Below are 22,717 nucleotides of genomic sequence, written 5' to 3'. Positions count from 1 at the left end.
CTGAAAATAGCTGATCTCAACTAGAAGCTAGCATAAACATGTGGAAATGATCATGATAAGGTGTAAATGACTGCCATCTGACAAATTAAGCTTATATGACATAATATGACATACATATGAAAGATATAGATATGCCTAAGCATTTTCTTTCCTTTTTTTTAATTAAAGATTTTATTTATTTGAGAGAGAGAGAGAGAGAAAGAGAAAGAGAGAGCATGACAGGGGAAGAAGCAAACTCCCCCATGGAGCTGGGAGCCCAATGCGGGACTCGATCCCGAGGACTCTGGAATCATGACCTGAGCTGAAGGCACTCACTTAACCAACTGAGGCACCCAGGCACTCTGCATAAGCATTTTCATTGTATACAATCTTTTTCCTTTTCTTTAAATGAAAATGTTCATTAAATCGAATGAATTCGGGGAGGGCCAGAGTGGCTCAATGGGTTAAGTGGCCAGCTCTTGGTTTCGGCTCAGGTCATGGTCTCAGGGCCTTCGGACTGAGCCCTGTGTTGCACTCCGGGCTCAGCAGGGAGTTTGCTCAAGAATTCTCCCTTTCCTTCTGCCCCTCCCCCAGGTCATGCTTGCTCTCTCTAAAATAAATTAATAAATCTTAAAAAAAAAAATCGAATGAATTGGAGAAATATAAACAAAATAAAAAAGAGAAATTTAAGACTGAAGGGATTTCTCCAGAAAGTTCTCCAGAAAGAATGACTGACTGGAAGATTCTGCCCAGGAAATCGGCTTCGGGAATCAGCTTAAGTTAGTAATGCTTTTCATCTCTCCCTCTACTTCTGCACCCCAGGATTCTGTCAGCGCGCTAATTTTTTTTTTTTTTAAACATTAACTATCAAACTAGGGGCAAGGCCTCTGATCAGAGCAGAATGGAGGCAGAAGCAGCCAAATCATTAAATGCCTACCTATAAAAAACCAAATATATGAAAAAGATACACTGCGGTTTTATTGCAGTCTCCTCTGACCAGTGGTTTTGCTGACAAAAGGACATACCATAGAACTCATTCAATTACAAAGCTTCCTAGTACTTATAAAGTATGATTGGGTTTCAAAAAAAGGTCAGCAAATACAAAGGAGAAAAGTCTTTTTTAGATGAAAGATATTAAATGTATACATATACATGTATTCCTCAGGTTATTAATTTGTTTCCAAAAGCAAAATACATATTGGTGCCTCAGAATGTAATATTGTAGGGAAGCCATGAATAATCAAATTCTTGGCAAGATTTCCTATGTGTCAAGAAGAAAAGTCTGGAAATCTTAAGACTGGGTGTGACATTTCCAAAAGCAAAACAAGTATTGGTGCCTCAGAATGTAGTAAGTATGGAAGCCATGAATAATCAAATTCTTGGGGAAATTTTTTATGTATCAAGAAGAAAAGTCTGGAAATCTTAAGACGGGGTGTGACTGGGCTTACCCATGCAAATAGAAGGGGTGTGTAAATGGTTAGCATATATATCAATCAGCTATGTTTCTATCTTGCTATCCCTCTCCTTTACCTTGCCTTTGTAGGCGTTCAGTTGTTTATTTTTCTAACCATTTCCAGGAAAAGGCACATGAGACTTGTCATGTCCAGAGGGAGGTGGGGGATGGAGTAGAGAGTGGTTACATTAACTGCTCGGCACAGAAAGCAGAAGTTTGTTCTGGAAACTTAAGGGGGAAAAAAATTAAGGAGGATTAATGTCCGGATTCCCCAAATATATTCTAGTTGATCTGGCCTCTAGGTTTTGTAGTGCATGTGTTCTAATTATTCATTCAACACTGATCTGTTCTCAGTGCAAACCCAGGTAGCAGCTCAGCTACCTGCAGAGAAGGAAAAGCCCTCTGTGTGGTCTCCTGACGGGAATGAGTCAAGCCACGTTCTGCTGCCTCACCTCGCCAGAAGCCTCCCAGACTTTTCATTTTATCTTTTCATTTCATTTTAAGGTTGCAGAAAATATTTTTTAGTGGAAATCAGATTTCCTAATGATTCATATACAAAGAACCAGGGAGACAGCTGGGCCGGTGGAAGCCAGACCCCTCCAGCCCTCGCCCCTACCTGCTGCGTCTGCTGTCTCTGGATGGCTCTCACTTTGGGAACGGGGCTCTCCCTGGAGGAGGAGGACTGTTGCCGGGACCGGCTCCCGTTCTGCACAGGTTCAGCCACCAGCGCTGCGGACGCCACCGACATGCTCCCCGTGCTCCGTAAGGAAGCGCTGTGTGGCAGGGATGGCGGGGCTTTGGCTCGGGCACCTAACCCAGCCTGGTCCATCTTCCGGATGTGGGCCTGCCCGGTGCTGTTCTGCCGCGGCAGAGCAAGAGGGACGTGCCTGTCTGGCACAGTGTGCCGCCTGGAGAAGTCCTCGCTCTGGGTGCTGCGTTTGGTGAAATCTTCCATGCTGCTATTGCTGGGCCCGCTGAGTTTGAAGTCCTCGCTGTTACTTTGGCTTCTGGAACTGGCAGTGCTTAGATTCTCCAAACTGGAATCCACAGAGGCCTTTGGCATTGCTGGAATTGGGTTATTGAGGTGATAGACAGGGTTCTGGAAGGACAAGGGCTGGAGGCTGCCTGGCTGGTTCAGGGCTGGGTGCAGGGGCCTTCTCACTTGGGGGGCGCTCTGGGGAGTGCTCTGGGCCTCCCGCAGTTGTTTGATGCTGGCCACCTGCGTGATGGAAAGCTGGCTTCCCGTCAGGCGCACAGGCACATCAAGCATGACAGACGCGTGCTCCATCTGAGCGGCGTGAGGGTCCTGGAGGTCCATGAGGGAGATGCTCCGGCCATTAGGAAGGCTGCTTTCCTTTTCATCCTTTTCAGAGTAAGTCATGCTCTGGGAGGACGCCTGCTGAACCAGCAATAATGTCTTCCCTCTGAAATAGCTATCTGTGTTGTCCTGGCTTGGAGATTTGAGTTTATGCAAATCACTGTGGAAAAAGAGGGCCCTTAATTACTCTTGAGGCAAATTCAAAACAGTTTTAAGATTTCTCAACCCAAGGCATAAGAACATTCCTGAAGGCTCACAGGCCTAATGTGGAGACTTATGTTGGTTTCTAAACTCAGATTTCATTGTTATAATTCTTAAAAAATCCAATATTTCAGGGCACCTGGGTGGCTCAGTGGGTTAAAGCCTCTGCCTTCAGCTCAGGTCATGATCTCAGGGTCCTGGGATGAAGCCCTGCATCAGGCTCTCTGCTCAACAGGAAGCTGCTTCCCCCTCTCTCTCTGCCTGCCTCTCTGCCTGCTGGTGATCTCTGTCTGTCAAATAAATGAATAAAATCTTAAAAAAAAAATGTCCAACATTTGTAGTTTCTCTCCAAAGAAAATAACACTGAATAACACTGTGTACACCACTCCATCATTGTTTTCGATTTGTACCAGAATTCCAGTCATTTCCTACTTAGGGTTTACACCCTCCCGAGCTATTCCTATTAAGAGTTAATTGGTTCTGTCTAAACCTTGAAGAGGAGGGAAGAATGCTGTGTGTACAATCAAAAGGGTCCCTGCTAAAGGTCCGAGTCTCCCCAGTCCAGAAAAGAGAGTCAGTCTAAGCATCAACATTGTATCTACCTATCCAGCTGACACAGTCAAAATGATGTTAACAGAGGTTCTCTAGATTTTTGAGTGCTATAATACATGAAAATATAAATGTCATAGAGCCCTTAATCTTCCATTAAGCTGGACCTAGGTTTTTTTTTTTTAATGTTGTTGATTATATTATAACTCTACAATATCATCGTAGAGTCATTCTAGAAAATAAGTATTCTAAATCTTGTGTATTATTATGAAAAACAACTGGATTTATCTCAGGTCACATGATTCTTTCCAATTAATCATGGCTTTCAGGTTTTAAATTCAACAGGTAAGTCAAACAGATTTCTGCCAAATCTTGAAGTATTATCTCTCTCTGAGACAACAGTTTCAAGTCTCATACCTGTCAGTGGGGTCTTCAAATATTTTCTGCAGCCCAGAGGAGAGGCTTCCACTGACATTCGGACTGGAGTTATGCTCAGTGAAGCGCCTCAGTTGCTGTTGTATTGGCGTAGGATTAGTCAGAGACTTGGTAATATCAGCAAGAACTCGAGGGAGAGGTCCCAACTTTGCCACGGTCGCCTGTAGGAAGGAATTTTCACCCTAATTGGATAATAAGCATTGCGACATCCAACAAGGATTGTTTTTGGGACAGCGATGCCCATTGATGGAGGGGTGTAGGTTGGAGGGAAGGGTAGGTGTTTGCATATGGGAGTGGCAGGTTCATAATGCATTGTTATGGAGCAGCAGAACCATGGCGTCGAGATGAATGGAGGCGAAACAAGGTGCAGCAGACATCGAGGAAAGAAAGGAAATAGAAATTAGGATTACGCAAATAAAAATTAAAAGACATGCTCAAAACAACCAAACTATTGCCATTCCAACTAAAATAGGCATGCAAAGCAAACTAAATCTTTGGGAGGCTAGTAGGTCAAGGTCGGGGGTGGGTAGGGGAAGAACCAAACACCTTCTGACCAAAGGACTTCAAGACCAGAGGATTGTCTAGTGTGATGAAACTTCCAAAGAAAAGGCTTCATGTGAGAAAAGAAATGCATGCCAACATACAAGAAGGTGTTGCATTCAGGGGTCCATAGCACTGTAGGGCACGCAGCTGATACTGCCATCCACTATACCATTTACTTTTGGGAACTCAGACCTATTGTCAACTGGGTTTGCGGCCGCATGACAATATATTTTTAAGCAGCAAAATCAGGTAAACTCTCTCTATGGGATATGTCTAAGATTTACTCCTGGTTCCCAGGACCAAACACAGATTAAAAAGGAAAAGGCATGTTGAAATAGCAAAGCCTGTTAAAAAAAGGCCATGACCCTACATCAGCCAGGCCTATTTCACGAGATTACTATATCCGCATCCCACTGATGCGGTTATTCGACAAAGATTCGCTTTTTAGTATTGGCTTGATCCATCTCAATCATTTTTTTCTTTGGGGAATTCTTATTCTCATGGAGTCTTACGGGACTCAACTCTCAGGCAGCTTTACACGGCTGCCTCTTGGTCTCCTGTGTCTTCTCCACAACTGAGACTCTGACTCTGCTCAGATGGGTAGAGTCGCTGCTCAAACACCACTCAAAGACTAGCCTTTACTTGCTCAACTTTCTTGAGCCATGATTCATATTCAAGGAATTGCCCTCAGCACAGCTGCAACTCAAAGTCTAGCTAGCATTTCTACAAGTGAAGAAGGGGTCCTCAAGAATACAAAACAGTTTACTATTTACAAATGGTAGAACACCGTACCATTTACATTGCCTCAGGAAATTGCTTTTTACTAATAGGTCTTACTCCCCCAATTTTTTTTTTTTTGGTTTCTCTCCCCACTTTACTGGGGGGAGTAACCAAATTAGCAACGTTTAACAACACTGTTAAGGATAATAGGAAAATGGAGGGAAACAAATACATTCTTATCACAAAAAAATAACTTTGTCTTCTGAAGTTATTCTAACATACCACCACACCTATTTATGAAGTACCTGTAGCAAATAAAACATCAATAAATAATTATTGTGATAAACCTAGCTCAAGTCTAAGACTACTTTCCATTACAAACTCTATTTTTTTTTTTGAAAAATTCCAGAAGGAAGAAAATGATTGGCATGGTGTATATTTAGTTATTAATATAATATATAATAAAATTCTTATATACTCAGAAAATAAACGATTAATAGTATTTTCTCTTTTTAAAATTCATATCTGTAGAGAAAGAAAACATTTTCAGATCCCATGTAACCCAGTAGTACTAATAGTTATATTGAACCCTCTAACTTGCATAATAAAAAAAAAAAAAGTCTCATGAGTGAAACAAATTAAACATGAGTGAAACAAATTAAACATGATAATCTCAGTATTTTTCTAAGTCCACACTTCTGTTAGAACTATTATACAAGGTTTCATCATCTTATCCTGCTATACATGAATAAATATGCATTTAGCAATGTTTATGTTGGTTTCTAGGCAAGTTTCTAGGCATGTTATATATAATGTTCTATACATTATTTATTTATAGAAATATACACCCCATTAATTCAAATAATTACTTAAAATATATGTTAATAATTTCATGGCCTTCTAGAATTTCTTGGTTTGTAGGATACATTATTTACTCAGAATTGGTAACTACTTATTCCCAGACTTCTAGCACAAAAAGGTTGCTTTCAACTAGCAGAAAGCACGAATGCTGTCACTCTGTAGATACCCTTTAGAATTGAGGTACGTTAAAGTTCTCTAACTCCCAGCTCCCATTATGCTTCCAACCTACTTTACCTTATCAAGTTGGGAAACTACTTCCCACAGTAAGGAATGCAAAACTGAAAGCTCTCGGCCCAGATCAATGTAACCATCAAAGCCTGGGGTGTTTGAGATGGTGTCTGGATTAGAGATCTCCAAAAGAAAGCGCTTCATTCCACCCCATTCATGCTCTAAAAAATCATTCATGAACGCCATGTATTCTTCTTTGTTACCAAATCTGAGGTAGAGGGAGAGAAAATGGGAAAGGACATGTTTGAGATGTTTGAGTTGACTTTACACTGAAATTTAAATTATTTTTTTAATTTAATTTTTTAAATTTAAGTTCAATTAGCCAACATAGAGTACCTCATTAGTTTCAGATGTCGTATTCACGATTCATCAGTTGCATATAACACCCAGTGCTCATCTCATCATGTGCCCAGTTTTTTATCTTTATGTTGGGGAGGTATGTGACTAATTTATAATCTTTAAGCGCTAAATGTTAAAATATACTTTCTTAATACTGATGTAAAACTCAAACACTTTGCATAGCTTTCTATTCTCTGTTGGCTAAAGCTAAATCTCTCTTTTTTTGGTTATTTAAAGCTCTCTGTAAATAACCTTCATTTGCCTACCAAATGCTCATTAGTATAAACCTTCAATATTGCTAGCTTCTTCAGAGTCTCCCAAATATATATATACCACTTCTCCAAGACTTTGCTCATGCTATTTATTTTCGCTACAGAAGAACTTCTCTTTTTGTCTATCTAAAGTCCAGGTATTTTCAGGGCCTTGCTTAAGCCCAGAAAACTTCTTCCAAAATAAACTAGAAATAGTTTTTATCAGATTTAACACAAATATGGGTAAATAGGTCTATTTCTGTGTTGGCTCTTAAATAGGGTACACAAAGTTCAAATAGTGCACTTCTAGAAGTCATTCCTTATACTAAAAAGTCACTATTTATGCTAGAAAACAATCTGTCTCACTGAAGTTCTAATTTTTTTCTTCAATACACTGCAAATACAGAATCTTGTCCTTTTAGAAACAATGAAAAGCGGCAAGAAAAAGGTGTGAGTGGACACACTCTGTCACCTAAACGTTTCTGCTGTTTATAATTTGAGTGCATTTCCTCCCCAATGGTTTCCTAACTTCCTTTAAAAAAATTTTAAATCTATAGAAAAGCTGAAAGACTATATAACAAACAACCATATGCATTCGTCTATATTAACCAACTGATAACATTGTGCCAAGTTTGCTTTCACTTTCTCTCTCTACACACACTTTTTTTTTTTTTGGCTGAACCATTTTAAACTAAGTTGCAGACATAAACTCTAAATACATTAGTGCCCATTTCTCCAGAATAAGGAATAGCTCTTACATAAACCAATGCCATTATCACACTAAAACTTTTAAAAACCATTATCCATAAATCATCTTATATATAGTCCACATTTAATTGTCCCCAAAATGACTTTTATAGATTTTTTTCTAATTCAGATCCACGTAAGATTCGAGCATCCAGTGTTTTTAAATATAGAACAGTCCCTCTCCATCTTTTCAATTTTTCATGACATTGACTTTTTCTGAAGGGCCCAGGTCAATTGTCTTAGATAATGTAAACACTTAGTTTGTCAGATGTTTTATGTACTTAGGTTTTTATTTTAACATATTTCTGGAATAACAGCATATATATTTTCTAGTATCCTTTTTCATTTCTGCTCAAGTTAATAGCACTTTTGATTGAGTACAATTATATCTTCATCATTTACCATATTACTGGATATATCTACTGAATGTACATAGCACGGGCTATTTAAGCACTCCTTTAAAATGAATTATTAAGCCGTTCCTTCTTTTTTCCTTATTTTTAATACCACCACAATGAAAATCTTGTACAATGAGTAATGAAGCTCCCCACTCCCATCCAAATTTTAGGTGTCATGTATTTTTTAAAACAATGTTTTTAAAAAAGTGCTTCTGGTAGTGACACCTACTTGGCAAAGTTAGCCAGGTTCTGAATGACCTTAGCAATCAGAGTCAGGGTGCGAGATGTGCGGTCATCAGGATACTCCTGCATAAGGTTGAAGAGACTGGGGGACATGATGGCAGGGCACAGGAAACGGAGAAACAATGAGGCACTGATGAGCCGCTCACTGATGTCCTGCTTGCCGCGGGTCAGGCACTGCTGCTTCCATGATGCAAACACTTCTTTCAACTCACGAGGGAAAACACTGGGGAAGGAAAAAGATCAAACCTCTAAATATGAAAGTAGCGTAATGCAAGAAAACACAAGTGATCCCATTCTGGCCCAGCACGCCTCTGCTCTAGAGACAGGCTAAGACGAGAGCTTAGTAGAGAGAATTCTGCCTGATTCATAGCTTACAGTTGGTGGAAAATTGACCAAAGTCCAGATGGAGCCTGTAAACCCAAAGCTACAAAACTCAGGGATTAGTGTAAATTTAGTTTTGCAAAGTGGGAAAATGGCATGAGGCTCCTGACTAAACCATCTGGTTTAACAGAGCATACCATAATCTCTCTAAAGAGTGTTCAGCAAAACTCTTCCAAAATCTCACCAATCGCTGGAGCAATGCAAAGATCATTAACACAACTGTTTAACACTAATAAATATTTTAGAAAGCCACTCAAATACTTTTGGTATTAGGGGAAATACTGTATTTACTCAGGTACTGCTGCTTACAGTAGGGATTTGGATTTTAGAGAGGGGACTCCATCAGGGAAACCTTCCATCTTCCCCCAAGCCCTTCCTTTGGCTGGGAAAGGCTACCGTTAGCACTGCGATGACTTCCGCATGGAGGGCGCTGAGCTCCACGAGCAGGGGCTAACTCGAGGACACCTGCTCACCAGTAGGAGTTGATGATCTTGCAGAAAGCCAGCTCACAGCACATCTTCAGGTTGCTCTGATGGTCTATCAGTTCGCTTGAGGAACACTTGCTGGGATCTACTTCACAGTTCTCATCGGACTCGTACAAAGCTTTGATGAACTCCCCTGTTTGAAGAGAGAAGATGACAAGTAGTACAACTATGAAGAGTTATTCTGTCCTCTTGAACAGAATAAAAGGATTCTGGATTTCTGTTCTTAACGTAGAATGGGAATTTCTTTCCGAGACCTCACATGGAGGGCACAAAGGATTGTTACCGCTTTAGAACCCAAGGGTTACTGCCTCCCATTTGCCATGTTTATTTTCCTCATCCTGGAAGTGGAAAAACTGCAGTAAGTAACATCACCATCATGGTATTTATAAATATAAGAATGATACTACTTTAAACAATGATATGACTTTAAATCTATTCTCTAAAACCATGAATATATTTTATTAGCAGGAACTCATTATTTGTTACAAGGCCCTTCTACCAGAGTGAATAATGTTATTTTAGAAGAAAAAAGAACCCAAGCTTGATTGAACAGCCAACCTAAGTGTTTAGTGCTAAAGCTGGTGCCAAACACAGATTCGAGTAACGGTCTCTAGACTTACTTCTTGTGAAGGGGACAGACCTTCATCAGAGCACAAAATTGTAGCAGAACATTTCTTCATATAATGTTTGTCCAGAGAAATTTAGTTTAGAAGCACTGTTCATATACTCCCTCCTCTGGAGAGATATGCCCATATTCCCTAAAAGAACAAATCCTTACCTTCCCTGTTCATCCTCCACTATTCACTATACCTTATGTATGTTCTAGTGTTCCATGTCTCACGCTGCAGGGGATTATCTGTTCACATGTCTGTCCCATGGTCACGTCTCTGGGATAAATACCCTTGGGGGTCAGAGGTCAGCTTCAACTCATGCTTGAATTTCCAGCCTATCAAATAGCTCCCGAAGCACTGAAGATGCTCAATATTTACCAAAGATGATTGTATGTATTCTTAGGTTTTTAGAGGTCTTAATGACAGAGGAGTGGATTTTGCAACGATCCCTTCAAATCTGCTTATCTCTTTCAAGGTTCAGCCTAGTTCTTCTCTTTCTTTTTTTAAGACTTTATTTATTGAATTGACAGAGAGATAGCACAAGAAGGAAGAGCAACAGGCAGAGGGAGGGAGAAGCAGGCTCTCCGTGAGTAGGGGGCCCAATGTGGGGCTCGATTCTTGGACTCTGGGATCATGACCTGAGCCAAAGGCAGATGCTTAACTGACTGAGCCACCCCGGTGACCAAAATGGCAACTTTGAACTAAATTTTCTCTGGAATTCTTCAAGCAGCCTGGAAACAGTATCTATTTTTTTCCCCCAAAGTGTATGTATATTTCACTAAACTTTAATTATACTGAGTGTTCAGCTGTCCTTATTAATTTTTTGGTTTACTGAGACTTCACTGTGAAGCCTCTTTATAGAATAATTATTATAAAACCTTTCTCAATTGTAGTATTAGAGGCTCCTGCCACAGTAAGTACAGTTTCATATGAAAATAATTGAATTCTTCTCAGGCAACTGAAAATTGTGCAGTTCTTCAGGGTTACTACTTGAAAAATCACATTACTATCTCAAACCATATAAAATCAGTCTGAATTTACACTGGCTCCAAGACACTGTTGGTTGTTTTCAAAATAGCGTTTCTTTCAGAAAAGTAAAATATGGGAGAAGAGACAGCTATTGAGCATCTAGGATATTAAGGCTAACTAGAAATTGGGAAGTTAAGCAGGAAGAAGACAGTAGAATCTCCATCCTGAAGCATCTTACACTTAATTTTGTTTATGCTTTTGGAAGCAGCAGCCATTTTCACTACCCCGGTCTCTGCTCTTGGGTTATAAATATGATAATAGAGATCTATGTGGGGTTATTTGAGTTTCTTCTCATGGTCACTGAATTTTCATGTCTCATTTAACCCATCAGCTATTTAGTTATTCTCTCTCATATCATAGCACTTGCATCCACTTTTCACTTTGGAAATTATTTATTTGGAAATCTTGTGTATTAGTACACTGAATGGCAGAACATAGATTTTGATTTTTAAGAAGTAGTAGTTAGTAACACATATTTACCCCTACGTCCACAGAATGGAGACTACGATTTGAGATGTTTCATCATTGCCTTTTATAAGGCAATGCAAATCATTAAAGCAAGCCATGAGATAATACTTTATATGACTGTAATAAGCTCTTCAGGTGAGACTATGAACCTCTCTGTAACTTTCCCAATATCAGTGAAAATCCACTTTCACTATTCTTACAAATTCCCATTATATCTTAAACTAAAGCACATGACTTAGAGAAGAGAATATGAAGCTAGGAAGAAGGAAGAGAAAAAATTTACTTCTGCAGAGTAGGGATTAATCACTGCTACAGTGAGTCCACTTCATGTAAACACAGTGGGCCCATTTCTTTGGCAGTCATTCACACCATAGCCCGAACAGCCTGGTTCCTGTCCTCCTGATAGCAGTCCCAGCCGCCACCAGTGCTCTTTACGTTGCCAAATGCAGTAGTTTTTTTCTTTTTAATCTCTGCCTTCCTCAATCTCTGACTTTACCGATGTTTTCGTGTCTTTCGGTGTCTAGGACTATTTTCTTGGTTTCCTTGTTTTCCATGTGTGCATGTGTGCTTTCTCTTTGTGATCACTTCCTGTTCCCCCTCTTCCTTCTGTCTGTATCATAAACCTAGGTGGACTGGAAGATCTGTAGCGTCACTTATCCCTCCACATAGGTAACTCGGTCCAAAATTTCCAAGAGACACCTAGACAGATGTCTTGGAATTTCTCACCTAGAACCCCTGGGATTTCCTATTAGAACTTCAAATTGAATACCTACAAAATGGAAATACTCACTTTTCATCTCTCAAGCCTACTACTTCTGTGTTCTTTATTTCTGCCAAGAATCGCATCATCCTTCTAGTAACTCAAGGTCCAACATCCATTGTGGTATCTGGTCTCCACCGCCTGCTCTGGCCCATTCTCACAAATTGACAAGCTGCCATGTCCCATCAGCTCCACTTCTTTAATATTTCTCAGACCCCCTTTCCTCTTACTCTTGGTGATTCCCATCATTCAGAGGCTCCTGATTTTTGGCCTTCCTTCTTACAATGGCTTCTTAACTGGTCTCTGTTTTCAGTCGCTTTCTTCACCAACACATGTTAATCATTTTGGTAAACTAATTCTGTTGAAAATACCCTGCTCAGGACTTGCAGTGGCTCAGCAGTGATTACTGTAAAATCTGAACTCTTCAGCCTGGCATTCAAGGCTCTCAACAAATTGGTTCTCATTGTTCTTCTAATCTTTGTTGTTGCTATTGACTTGTCTGTTTCATTTCATTTTTCAGCTAATTAATTTTATTTCATACATGTCTGGTTCTCTCATACCTTTATATCTTTTTGTCCCTGTGGTTCTTTCCTTATGCTAATTCCTACTACTTTCCTTGTCCAATATCTGTTTTTATATAACCCTTCTAATTCTTCAAGCCACACACACACAGTTTATACATCTTACACGTGAAATTCCATCAGCTAGAATTAATTCTTTGGAAAAACACAGAATCTCCCTCTCTCCCTTTTTATAGGGATACCCTTACCTTATCTCCCCATTTTATAAACTCCTTGAGAGCAAAAATCGGTCTATTCATTCAACATAACTTACTGTCTACTCTTGACCATCACATGTGACTACTGAGCACTTGAAATGGGGCTAGTGCAAACTGGAATATGTAACAAAAGTGAAACACAAACCAAATTTTAAAGAGTTTGCATGAAAAAAAGTAATGTGCCTCACTAATAATTTTTATACTGATAACTGGCTAAATAATATTTGGATGTACTGGGTTAAGTATAATGTTATTAAAATTAATTTTACCTGTTTCTCTTTACCCTTTTTATACTGTGACCACCCGGGAATTTAAATTACTCACATGTGACTCATATTATGTTTGTGTATGATGGTGCTGCTCTACATTCTGTGGGAAATACTAGGGATATAAAGATAAAAGGAATGACTATGTTCTTCAAGAAACTCAATGTCATGATGTATGTCACCCAGCACAGTGCATTACTCTAGTGGTTTTAATGCCTGAATTTCATGACCAGATCTGGAATTCCAGGTTAGTGCCTAGTCAGCAAGAACTACTGAATGGGGAGCCCCTGGGTGGCTCAGTGGGTGTAAAGCCTCTGCCTTTGGCTCAGGTCATGATGCCAGGGTCCTGGAATCGAGCCCCATATCAGGCTCTCTGCTTAGCGGGGAGCCTGCTTCCCTTCCTCTCTCTCTGCCTGCCTCTCTGCCTACTTGTGATCTCTGTCAAGTAAATAAACAAAAAAAATCTAAAAAAAACCCCCACACCAAACCAACAAACAAAAAAAAAAAACCAAACTACTGACTGGGCAAAATTCTAGCAATCCTGCAGGCAGAAATTGGGAGTTAAGGGAACTCGCAAAAGTTTTTAACCTTTGATACATGATAACAAATGTTAACACTTTCAAGGTTTAGGTAATATATTTATATAGTAACGTAAATCATCAATACTTCGGGGGAAACAGGTACCCTCAGATCTAGTAGTGACATCCACTTACATTGTGTGTCTTAGTGTCAGGAACTTAGGGCCCTGGGGGTAGCTGCATATGTTGATGAGCTTTCTCCTTCTGTACATATTGTAATAAATCAACGTGTAATAAAGCAGTACCACTTGTGAGTACTACTACAGAGAAACTTACAGCTGGAACTCAAACTTTAACACTCTAGTCAGCTAGAATTAAGCAATATGCTGAATTTGAGTTCAATTTGTTTGTCCTATGAGGGTGAAATAACAAAACTGAAAAGCAAAGAAAACAATGTGCTTCTTCTCCATACCCAGTGCGTCGTGAAGATACTGTTGTCCCACCAACTTGAGGTACTCCTCAATAGATTTGGTGGCAATGGTGTTCTCTCTGAAAATCAAGACGTCGTGCTCTCCACAGCGATCCACCTCGGACATCACTAAGTCGGTGAGAAAATCCTGGTGGCAAATGTTTAATCAGGCACAAAGCAAATGAATAAATAATATGCGCTACAAGAAACCGATGAAATATCAGACATCCTGAGAATGCTGCTTTAAGACTAAAGCTGCATGATTCATTTGGAAAAAAAAAAACAAAAGTCAATTGGAATAAAAGCTATCACCAGCCCTAGGTTTAAAATTCTGCCAAAGGTTTTCCATCATACTTTTGATAAAGACCATACGTCTATATGCGGCCCACAAGTTCCTCTATTTTCTGGTTTTCGTCCACCTTCCCAGCATCCTTGTATACCCATTGTCTCTATACTCCATTCCAGCCACAAGGCCCTCAAACACCACCAAGCCCCTTCTAACATAGGATGCTGTTTATTAGCCACAAAGCCTCGCAAATGCTGTTCCCAGTTCTGCCTCACTCCTACCGTCGCTCCTGCCCTCACTCTCATGGAGTTAATTCCTCAAATCCTTTGATTCTAGTTTGTACCTCATTTCCTCAGTGAGGCCTTCTCTGAACCAGCATCAGTCAGGTCTCCTATTCCCCACTCTCACAGTCTCATATTTATTTTTTTCTCTGCATTTCTCACTGTAATCACACATATTTTTCTGTAAGAATTTGACCCCACGAGGCCAAAGACAGTGTCTATTTTTAGTCATTTCTAGATCTTCACTATTAGTTTCTGGTACATATAAGGTACTCAATATATCAGAGTTATAAACTGGTCCATGCTGTCAACATGGAATTTCTTAAACTTAACACTTGAACTCATCTTCTAGGCTAATTATCTATCTATCTATTCATCTATCAATCCCCATCCATCTATATACACATTCACCCAGAAAAAAGGCATAAAGAGAAATAAAGTCCTTAAGAATAGCTTGTTCGTTCCTCAATCATCTTAAAGATTAACTTGATGTAAAAGTCAATGTTTATTGTTATTTAGTTTAAATGTAGTAACATCATATTTGGAGTGTTATATATTTCAGTCTCCAAAACCAAAAACAAAGGAAATATGCTGACTTACTTTTACTTTAAAATTAAGCATTTTGAACAGTAATGGGATTTACTCTGGGGCAGCTCAACAAAGTAAGAGTTACAAATGTAGGAATCACTACTACAACTCATGTACTAAGGAACAGGAGGAAACTTATGGGGGTGATGAATAACATTTTGTGTCTTGACTGTGTGGTTTTCGTGGGTGCATAATATGTCAAAATTCACTGCACTTTCCACTTAAAATGGGTGTATTGTATATAAACTGTACCCAATAAAATTGTTTAAAAATATCCTATATATATACATGATATGGATATATATATAATATATATATATATATATATATATATATATACATATAATACATATATATCTTGAGCCTTAAGCAATGGAAGAGCAGAATGACCATATCCATACATATTCAAAGATGAAATTCAAACTTCAATGGCACTTCACCCCAAACTCATATGCATTTGTAATACTAAAAAACTCAAAATTATTATCAAAACACTCAACTACGAAAATGATAATCATAGGAAGGCAGTTAGATAAGGGACTATATATTGAGTATACTCATATATTATTATGATTTGTATCAAGAAATCTTAAAAACACTTGCTTTTATTATTTGGTTCTAAATAAATTATTCTAGCTGTGAACTCTAGATCTAAAATACGATTTTACCATGATCCATTTCATTGACTCTAATGAAGACTCAGCCTAGCGAATACACCGCATAGAGATGGTAATTATCATAGTTTGGGCTGATCAAAGACTATCAGCTGGTTGGTTTTCTTCATATAATTAGCATATTTCTCTTTTTTCCATTTTCCTGAATTTTTACTTCTATCCAGGATGAAATGAGGTTAAGACTATCATGAAACAGCTGCTAATCAAAACCCTTTACATGAAGACTCTTGTTGATGCCTACCATGCTTCTGGAATGCCTCCTTCTGTGACTAGGGAATGGAGTCATCAGATAATCTTAACTTAAAATATAGTGAGGAATATAACCATCATACAGCACACTCTGGAATTAAAGATAATCTTGAATACACTACGGGATTAGCACACCAATTGTACCATTTCTTTGGTCAGAAAATAAAGAGCTAGCCCTGATATCTATGTTTCATGCAAATGGACTTTAAAATAAATATCTGCTGGTTTCTCCATGTTACTTCTTTGTTTTGTAAATCCCCAATTCCTGGATATACTACTACTACTAATAGGCTTCCTTCCTAAAAATTTTTTTTTAATCATTAGCAAAGCATTCTTCTCCAATTTAGATCTCTGCATGAAACACAGTATATATATACTTCTTCATAAAAGGGAAGAGATGTTGGGTAATGCAGCCCTCCTTTTTCACTTACCTTGGCTCTGCCAGTACTTTGAAGAATGTGCACTAAGGCACAGGCCAACTCCTCTTTATTTCTCACACTGATTACTGGTTCAAGGACAGAACACAGCATGGTGTAGTTGCTGGTGACAAATTCTGCGAATTCCTTGTATTGCTCCATAGGCAGAATGGTGATAGTTTGGAAACGTGATTTAATTCGAATAGAAGGTCCTCCTGTCTTTCCTTTGTTGGGTGTAGGGGTACTCACTGGGTACCATTTTTCTACAAATTGGCGACCAGTCACACTGGCAGTGGGAATGTTGACTAGCCCTACATAATTATTCTTGTCTTTTTTTTTCTTTTTTTCCACATCTTTATAAATGTGAACTGTGATGCTATGAAGAGGTGGAAGGCTGTAGAATTCAAAATGTTCACCCCAGAAAATATTATCTGCTTTGGTCTTGCTGGTTGTACGAGCAAAGAGGGTATCATCAAGGCACAGTTCACAGAAATATTTCTTTTTAGGGGCAAGGTCCTTGGCTTCAATGATCCACAAACGAAGAACATTTTCAGCTCGTCTGCAATTGTCCTATAAGAAAGCAACAAAGTTGAGTTGGAAAGTTGAAGTCCTAGAAAAACAACATTTTAATTTTAAAGTAGGTGATATTGACCATGCACTTTATCAAGGGCAGTCATTAAATAATGAAAGGGATTCTTTCTCTTTGTTCAGGAAAATAGCAAGCTCTAAATAAGAAGATAACAGAATCTTAGCCTCATACAGTCAATTTACTTGGGTTAAAAAAAATATCCTGTAATGTAAGTCCTAAAAGGCCAGCCTAGTGGCAACTGGCCCAGTTTCTGCAAATAAAAGAAGAGATAAGTAGTTAAGAAACTAATGTTCTAGTCCCACTTCTGTCATGCACCAGCTTCTCACCTGGGCTCGTCATGTAACTTGTGAGTCTTCTTACCCACATGGGTAAAATCACAATAATATCTGCAATAAGATTATTTTGAGTGTAAAATGGCATAACATGTAAGTAAAAATTAAGGTGTGATTGCCGCATTTACCTTCTATCAACTTATTGCTTACAGAGGTGTACATTTTTTAGACACTCAAAGCCACTATTACCTTATTTGGTTGAACTGTCCTACGAAGGTTTTCCATCCACTTATCTCTCTCTGAAGCGGAGTTACAACTGAAGCATTTACTTCCACTTAAATATGTAACCTTCAACATAAAGATTAGAGATAAGGCAAAGGAAACGGATTTGGGGGCTCTATCTTTGTCATTCTAACCTTGTGAGTTACAAATGTGCTATGAACCCAAATTGTAACGTACAAAACCAAAATGATACCTGGTGGTTCCATGACGTCTCTATTCTACATCTACATCTGCTTTTTTTTTCTCTCATGGAGGGAGCATTCACACTCATTTCCAGGTAGGAGAACAAAAGCCACTGAGAATTCAGGTCAGAACCTAAAACTGGCCTTCAGTTCAGAAAGATCAATATTAAGAACCTTCCAGGCCACATATTCAAATACTTGCGAACAAATATGCTCGATATAACTGAAAATGCAAGGGAACCTCTAAATAGCTTATCAAATTTCTTGGAACTGCCTTCACTATAATATTACAGAAAGGGTATTCTATGAAAGTGAGAAGAGTTAGCAGTACTGAATTAATGTCTTTGGAACCCATTTCTTCTCCACTAGGCAACAAGCTTGTCCATTTCCAGTTATCGATCACTATTATCACTGTCCTTTAAAAATGAACATGCTCTCTATATACTCAGAACCTAACACTGGGGCTGGTATGCAGTCTGTTGAACTGAGGTCCACAAATAGGGGAAAATTCACATGACTTTGGTAAAAAAAGAATACCAATAAATGGCCTGTCCAAATAGTTTGAATGTGCTCACATATTAATTCAATCCACACTTACAAACTAGTGAATGAGATCAGATTATGCATGCTGTTCAATATGGTAGCTACTAGCCACGTGTGGCTACGTGAACCCCTGAAATGCAGCTAGTCCAAAACGAGATGTATTGTAAATATAAAATACACATCACGTACACATTTTGAATACTTAGCTTAAAAAACAAAAAGGATATAAAAAAATCTCACTGATAATTTTATATTAGTTACATGTTAAAATGATACTTGGGTTTAATAAAATTTTAGATTTTAGATTTCATATTTGGTTAGTTTATATTTCTGTTGGATAGGGTGGATCCATAAGAACAGGAATCAAACACCTTTCAACTTCTACACCATCTATCACAGCATTCATATTAGTCAGTCATTCATATTAGTCACTAAATTCACGCTAGTTAACCAAATCTTAATCTGAACAATTATACATACATACATATATAATTATGTAATATAATATATATGGATCTGTTTACATATGTGTAGTTTTTTTTTATTAAAGATTTTATTTATTTGACAGACAGAGATCACAAGTAGGCAGAGAGGCAGGAAGAGAGAGAGAACGGGAAGCAGGCTCCCTGCTGAGCAGAGAGCCAGACACAGGGCTCAATCCCAGGACCCCGGGATCATGACCTGAGCCGAAGGTAGAGGCTTTAACCCACTGAGCCACCCAGGCACCCCTATATATGTAGTTTTAAACTTTAAATTACAAAATTGGTCAATTGTGTACATTTAGTTTTAGAGGGAGAAATTACCTTAGAAAAAGTGATGGTCATAATTTATTGGTGAAGAGCAATTTATTCATTAAAGAAATCAGGCACCTGCAATGTGCCAGGGACTGGACTGTGTGCAAGGGATTATAAAAATAAATAAGACAAGGTCTCAGATCTTGAACTGCCGAGGTTGTACTTAGAAAAATTATGGTTTTGGTCAATCTTCTCAAAGAATCATTAAAATTGGGGGCTTAGGTCTTCAGGAGAAAGATAAACAGTGGGTGTTATTTTTATCAAAACTAAAAAATTACTGAACCTAGGAAAAAATAAATGAAAGAATAAAAAATTTAAAAAGGGAAAAGAGCCTATAAAATGAAAATACTAACTTAGTAAATTATTGTTAGACTTGTGACCTCTGCCGAGAATAGAATAAGAACCCATTATTTTGAAAGCAGACTAGGCCAAAAGGAATGAAAAACTATCAATAACTGTAGTGACCAATATAATTAGATTAATAAATTACCAACTTTCTTCCTAAAAGTAGGCAATTTTCAGCAAGTGAAAGTCACTTAAGATGATCAAATCATTGATACCACCCACAGTAAAGAAATCATAAAATTACTGGCTAGAAAATCTGTTTGGTTAACCTCTCTTCCTTCTTTCTATGCTTTTTACCTCAAAGCAGAAGTCTTGCCCAAGGATGCTACTATGGAGTGGTTTCACTGACACAGGCTCTCCTCTGCCTAGATCCAGACATTCCACCGCACTGCAAGGGCTCAGCAAGGACTCATGGGAACGTGACTCTTTTAGTTTAGGCAGACCTCGAGCCCTAAAAGTAGAAGAATATATTTTAGACCGTGTAACTCCTTGGCCAACAAGAAAATGAAGTACTGATGCACTGGAGGTTAACAACAAATGTATAAATTCCCAAGGGAAATGTAAATAAGGGGCAAATTAATAGTTAATCCATGATAATCACAGTAGCCATATTCACATGGCACATATAAACCACATACATATTTGTGTGTGTACACATACACACACTTTTTCAGTACAATATAAAAACACAACTTTACCAGTCTCGAGGGAGTTCAAAAAAACTCTACTACAAACATTGTTTTTATCTTCATTCCCATCTTGAAGATGAAGAAATACATACTATTCAAGGTAGCTTACATATTCTTTTTTCAGGCAAAGGTATTATCAAAAGTTGTTTTCTTTCTTTCTTTTTTTATTGTCATAGCTTGAACCTCTTCTCTCCTTGATGAAATAGTGGTGGGTGAACCCTCATTCTGTTTCTTTCTGTTTTGGCAGAATAAACACATTCACACAAACAGTCAAAGCCAAACTTTTCAGCACAAGACCCTGCCTTTCAAAAGATCTGATTTCCATCTCAATGTGGAATTCTTTTCTGGCGAGCATTTGGTCATATCCATGCTTTACTGTATAAACATGAATAAAGAATAAAATGCCTTGAAGAAACCTCCCACTCTCAAAAAAAATGTTCAAACTCTCATCTAGAAGAACAAATCTTTGTCAACACCATTCAGGGACCTGAGCTGTTTCTGATTCTGTTTCTCAGTTGTTTAAAAAAGAATGTTGGGCATGACTCCGGTCATGACAGGAGCTAGTTCCTCGCTGCCCTTCAAGATTGGGAAGTATTAATGAAGTCAAGCGATATAAAGTAAAATATTCTTGGATCCAGAACTAGATAGCCAACTGGTTTTACTCAATAATTATAGATTTTATTGACTAAAACACCCAGAGTTAAATATATGTGTTTTGAGTAGAAGTACCCACTAGTACAGATAAAAAGAAATGTCTTGTGTAAAGACATTCATTTTTGTAAAACACATTGAATAAAGAGCTTCATTTATTTCCTTGAAACGACTACGTTAACATTAATATCAGAGTGGCTTTCGATTAAATTATAAAGCAGTAAGTTAGAGGAAGCTCGCGCTAAAGTCTGCTCTTTCCCTTTTGTTCCCGTTCTCACATTATTTCATCAAGCTCCAGATAGGAAGAAACATGTTGAGCAGTAAGAATTTGCATCCATTCTTCTTTCCACACACATGAAAAACAACTACCATTTCATGTTTACACTGAAAAACATGTGTTCTGAAACTCAGCAGCATTTCTAAGGTCAAAAAGCTACTATGTCTATTTCCTATGGATAATACAAAGCATGTATGAAAGGGACAAATGCCACTGAATGTTCTGTACATAAGAATATAACAAGGTGACATTTCTTTCCTCCTGCTCTCTCGGGTAAGACAATGACATGTTATAAACTGCAAACACAGCCCCGCCAATATAAATAACTAAAGGCTACAAAAAATTTTTACTTCCACATAATTACCATCTAACCTTTCCCAGTATGTTTCATAGGGAGCCAGTGGAGTTAACGGGATACTGTAATGTTTTTGCAAACACGTATCCAACAGTCATTCCGGCCCATTTTTCCCAGGATTTGTCTGGAAGGGAAAAGCCGCTCATGCTTGGGGGATGAGCCTCCCAGTAGGAAAGACGGAGGCCTATTTGAAATCGAAGCAGGTATGGCAGAGGGCTTGCTTTTATTTGGAAAATTCGCAAGGCAAATATCCTCAAACAGAAATTAATTTGATTTTCAACAAAATAAATGCCTACCTACATGAAGCAATGGTACAGCCACGTGGCGGTGCAGCCCCAAACCATAGCGGAGCCGCATGTCCCGCGTCGGGAGGCACTCTGTGTGCCTCCTCAGAAAGCAACCCTCTGCTTAGCAGCCAAGAGCCAACAGAACAGACTTTCCCTGCTGCCTTCGGGGACTGAGAACATCTTTGGGTAAACGTTTTCCAGGTGTAATTTCAAGTCTCCAACAGAAGTTGAACAGAAACCCAAAAAGGGAACATGAAGTCACCTTCCAAAGAGGCTGCAGAATAGGTAATATTCCTCCCTCTCCTCCTCAGGCTGCAGCCGGCCAGCCCCTCAGGTAACACAAACAAGGTGCTGGGCTCTAGGCTGGGCCTGTTGCCATGGCGCTCCGCCTAGAAGGAGAGCAGGGCTGGGAGGCAGCAGGAAGAAGCTGCTGTCTTAAGGACTCGGGAGCGTGCTCTGTGAACGTGACCATTTTAAGACAGGAAGGAAGGAATGGCAACGTCTACTACTCATTTTTAGTAACAGTTTCTCAAAGTCAGAGGCCGTTGGGAAAAAAACAGGCAACTCTGTGGGTGGAAGAGCATCTCTTAAATAGAGGAACAAACCTGAGCTTTGGCTCATCTCCTCCATGATTCCCTGCCCCCCACTAGAAGGCATTCACTACATCCTACTTGTGAGAACAATCTTTCTCTCACATCTGTTCTATTTCCTTTGCAGTATTTACCCTAGTTTAATGTTCCCAGGTATTATTTTTTTATTAACTTATCTGGACTACACATTTTTTTTAAAAGAAAGAGATGGATAAAAATCCTTATTTACTGTTTTTACAATGCTGAACAAATTTCATTTTGATGCTTATGTCTAACTTCCAAACGCAGCCATCAACAGATATTACAACCAAGACATCTGGAAATAGAATCCAAAACT

General features: G+C 38.8%; 1 protein-coding gene across 7 annotated transcripts in view; it reads right to left on the bottom strand.

The window, feature by feature from the left end:
* The window catches only part of RASAL2 (RAS protein activator like 2), a 359,235-nt gene that overhangs the window by 21,257 nt on the left and 315,261 nt on the right, over positions 1 to 22,717 (bottom strand). For 5 of the 7 annotated variants that reach the window (XM_004761975.2, XM_013061135.2, XM_004761972.3 and 2 more), the window contains 9 exons: positions 19,829 to 19,982; positions 17,635 to 17,733; positions 16,540 to 17,094; positions 14,034 to 14,178; positions 9,120 to 9,264; positions 8,252 to 8,488; positions 6,294 to 6,495; positions 3,918 to 4,117; positions 2,049 to 2,910 (listed from right to left, as the gene is read on the bottom strand). In XM_004761975.2, coding sequence (XP_004762032.1) covers positions 2,049 to 2,910; positions 3,918 to 4,117; positions 6,294 to 6,495; positions 8,252 to 8,488; positions 9,120 to 9,264; positions 14,034 to 14,178; positions 16,540 to 17,094; positions 17,635 to 17,733; positions 19,829 to 19,982 — 2,599 coding nt within the window. The remainder of the gene's footprint in view (positions 1 to 2,048; positions 2,911 to 3,917; positions 4,118 to 6,293; positions 6,496 to 8,251; positions 8,489 to 9,119; positions 9,265 to 14,033; positions 14,179 to 16,539; positions 17,095 to 17,634; positions 17,734 to 19,828; positions 19,983 to 22,717) is intronic. The other 2 variants (XM_004761976.3, XM_013061134.2) reach the window with 1 other exon arrangement.

The sequence above is a fragment of the Mustela putorius genome, unplaced genomic scaffold (genome assembly GCF_011764305.1).
Source record: "Mustela putorius furo isolate JIRA1106 unplaced genomic scaffold, ASM1176430v1.1 tig00003942_pilon_pilon_pilon, whole genome shotgun sequence".
NCBI lineage: Eukaryota > Metazoa > Chordata > Mammalia > Carnivora > Mustelidae > Mustela > Mustela putorius.
Note: the sequence above shows the minus strand (reverse complement) of the source record. Positions and strands in the feature narration are given on the sequence as shown.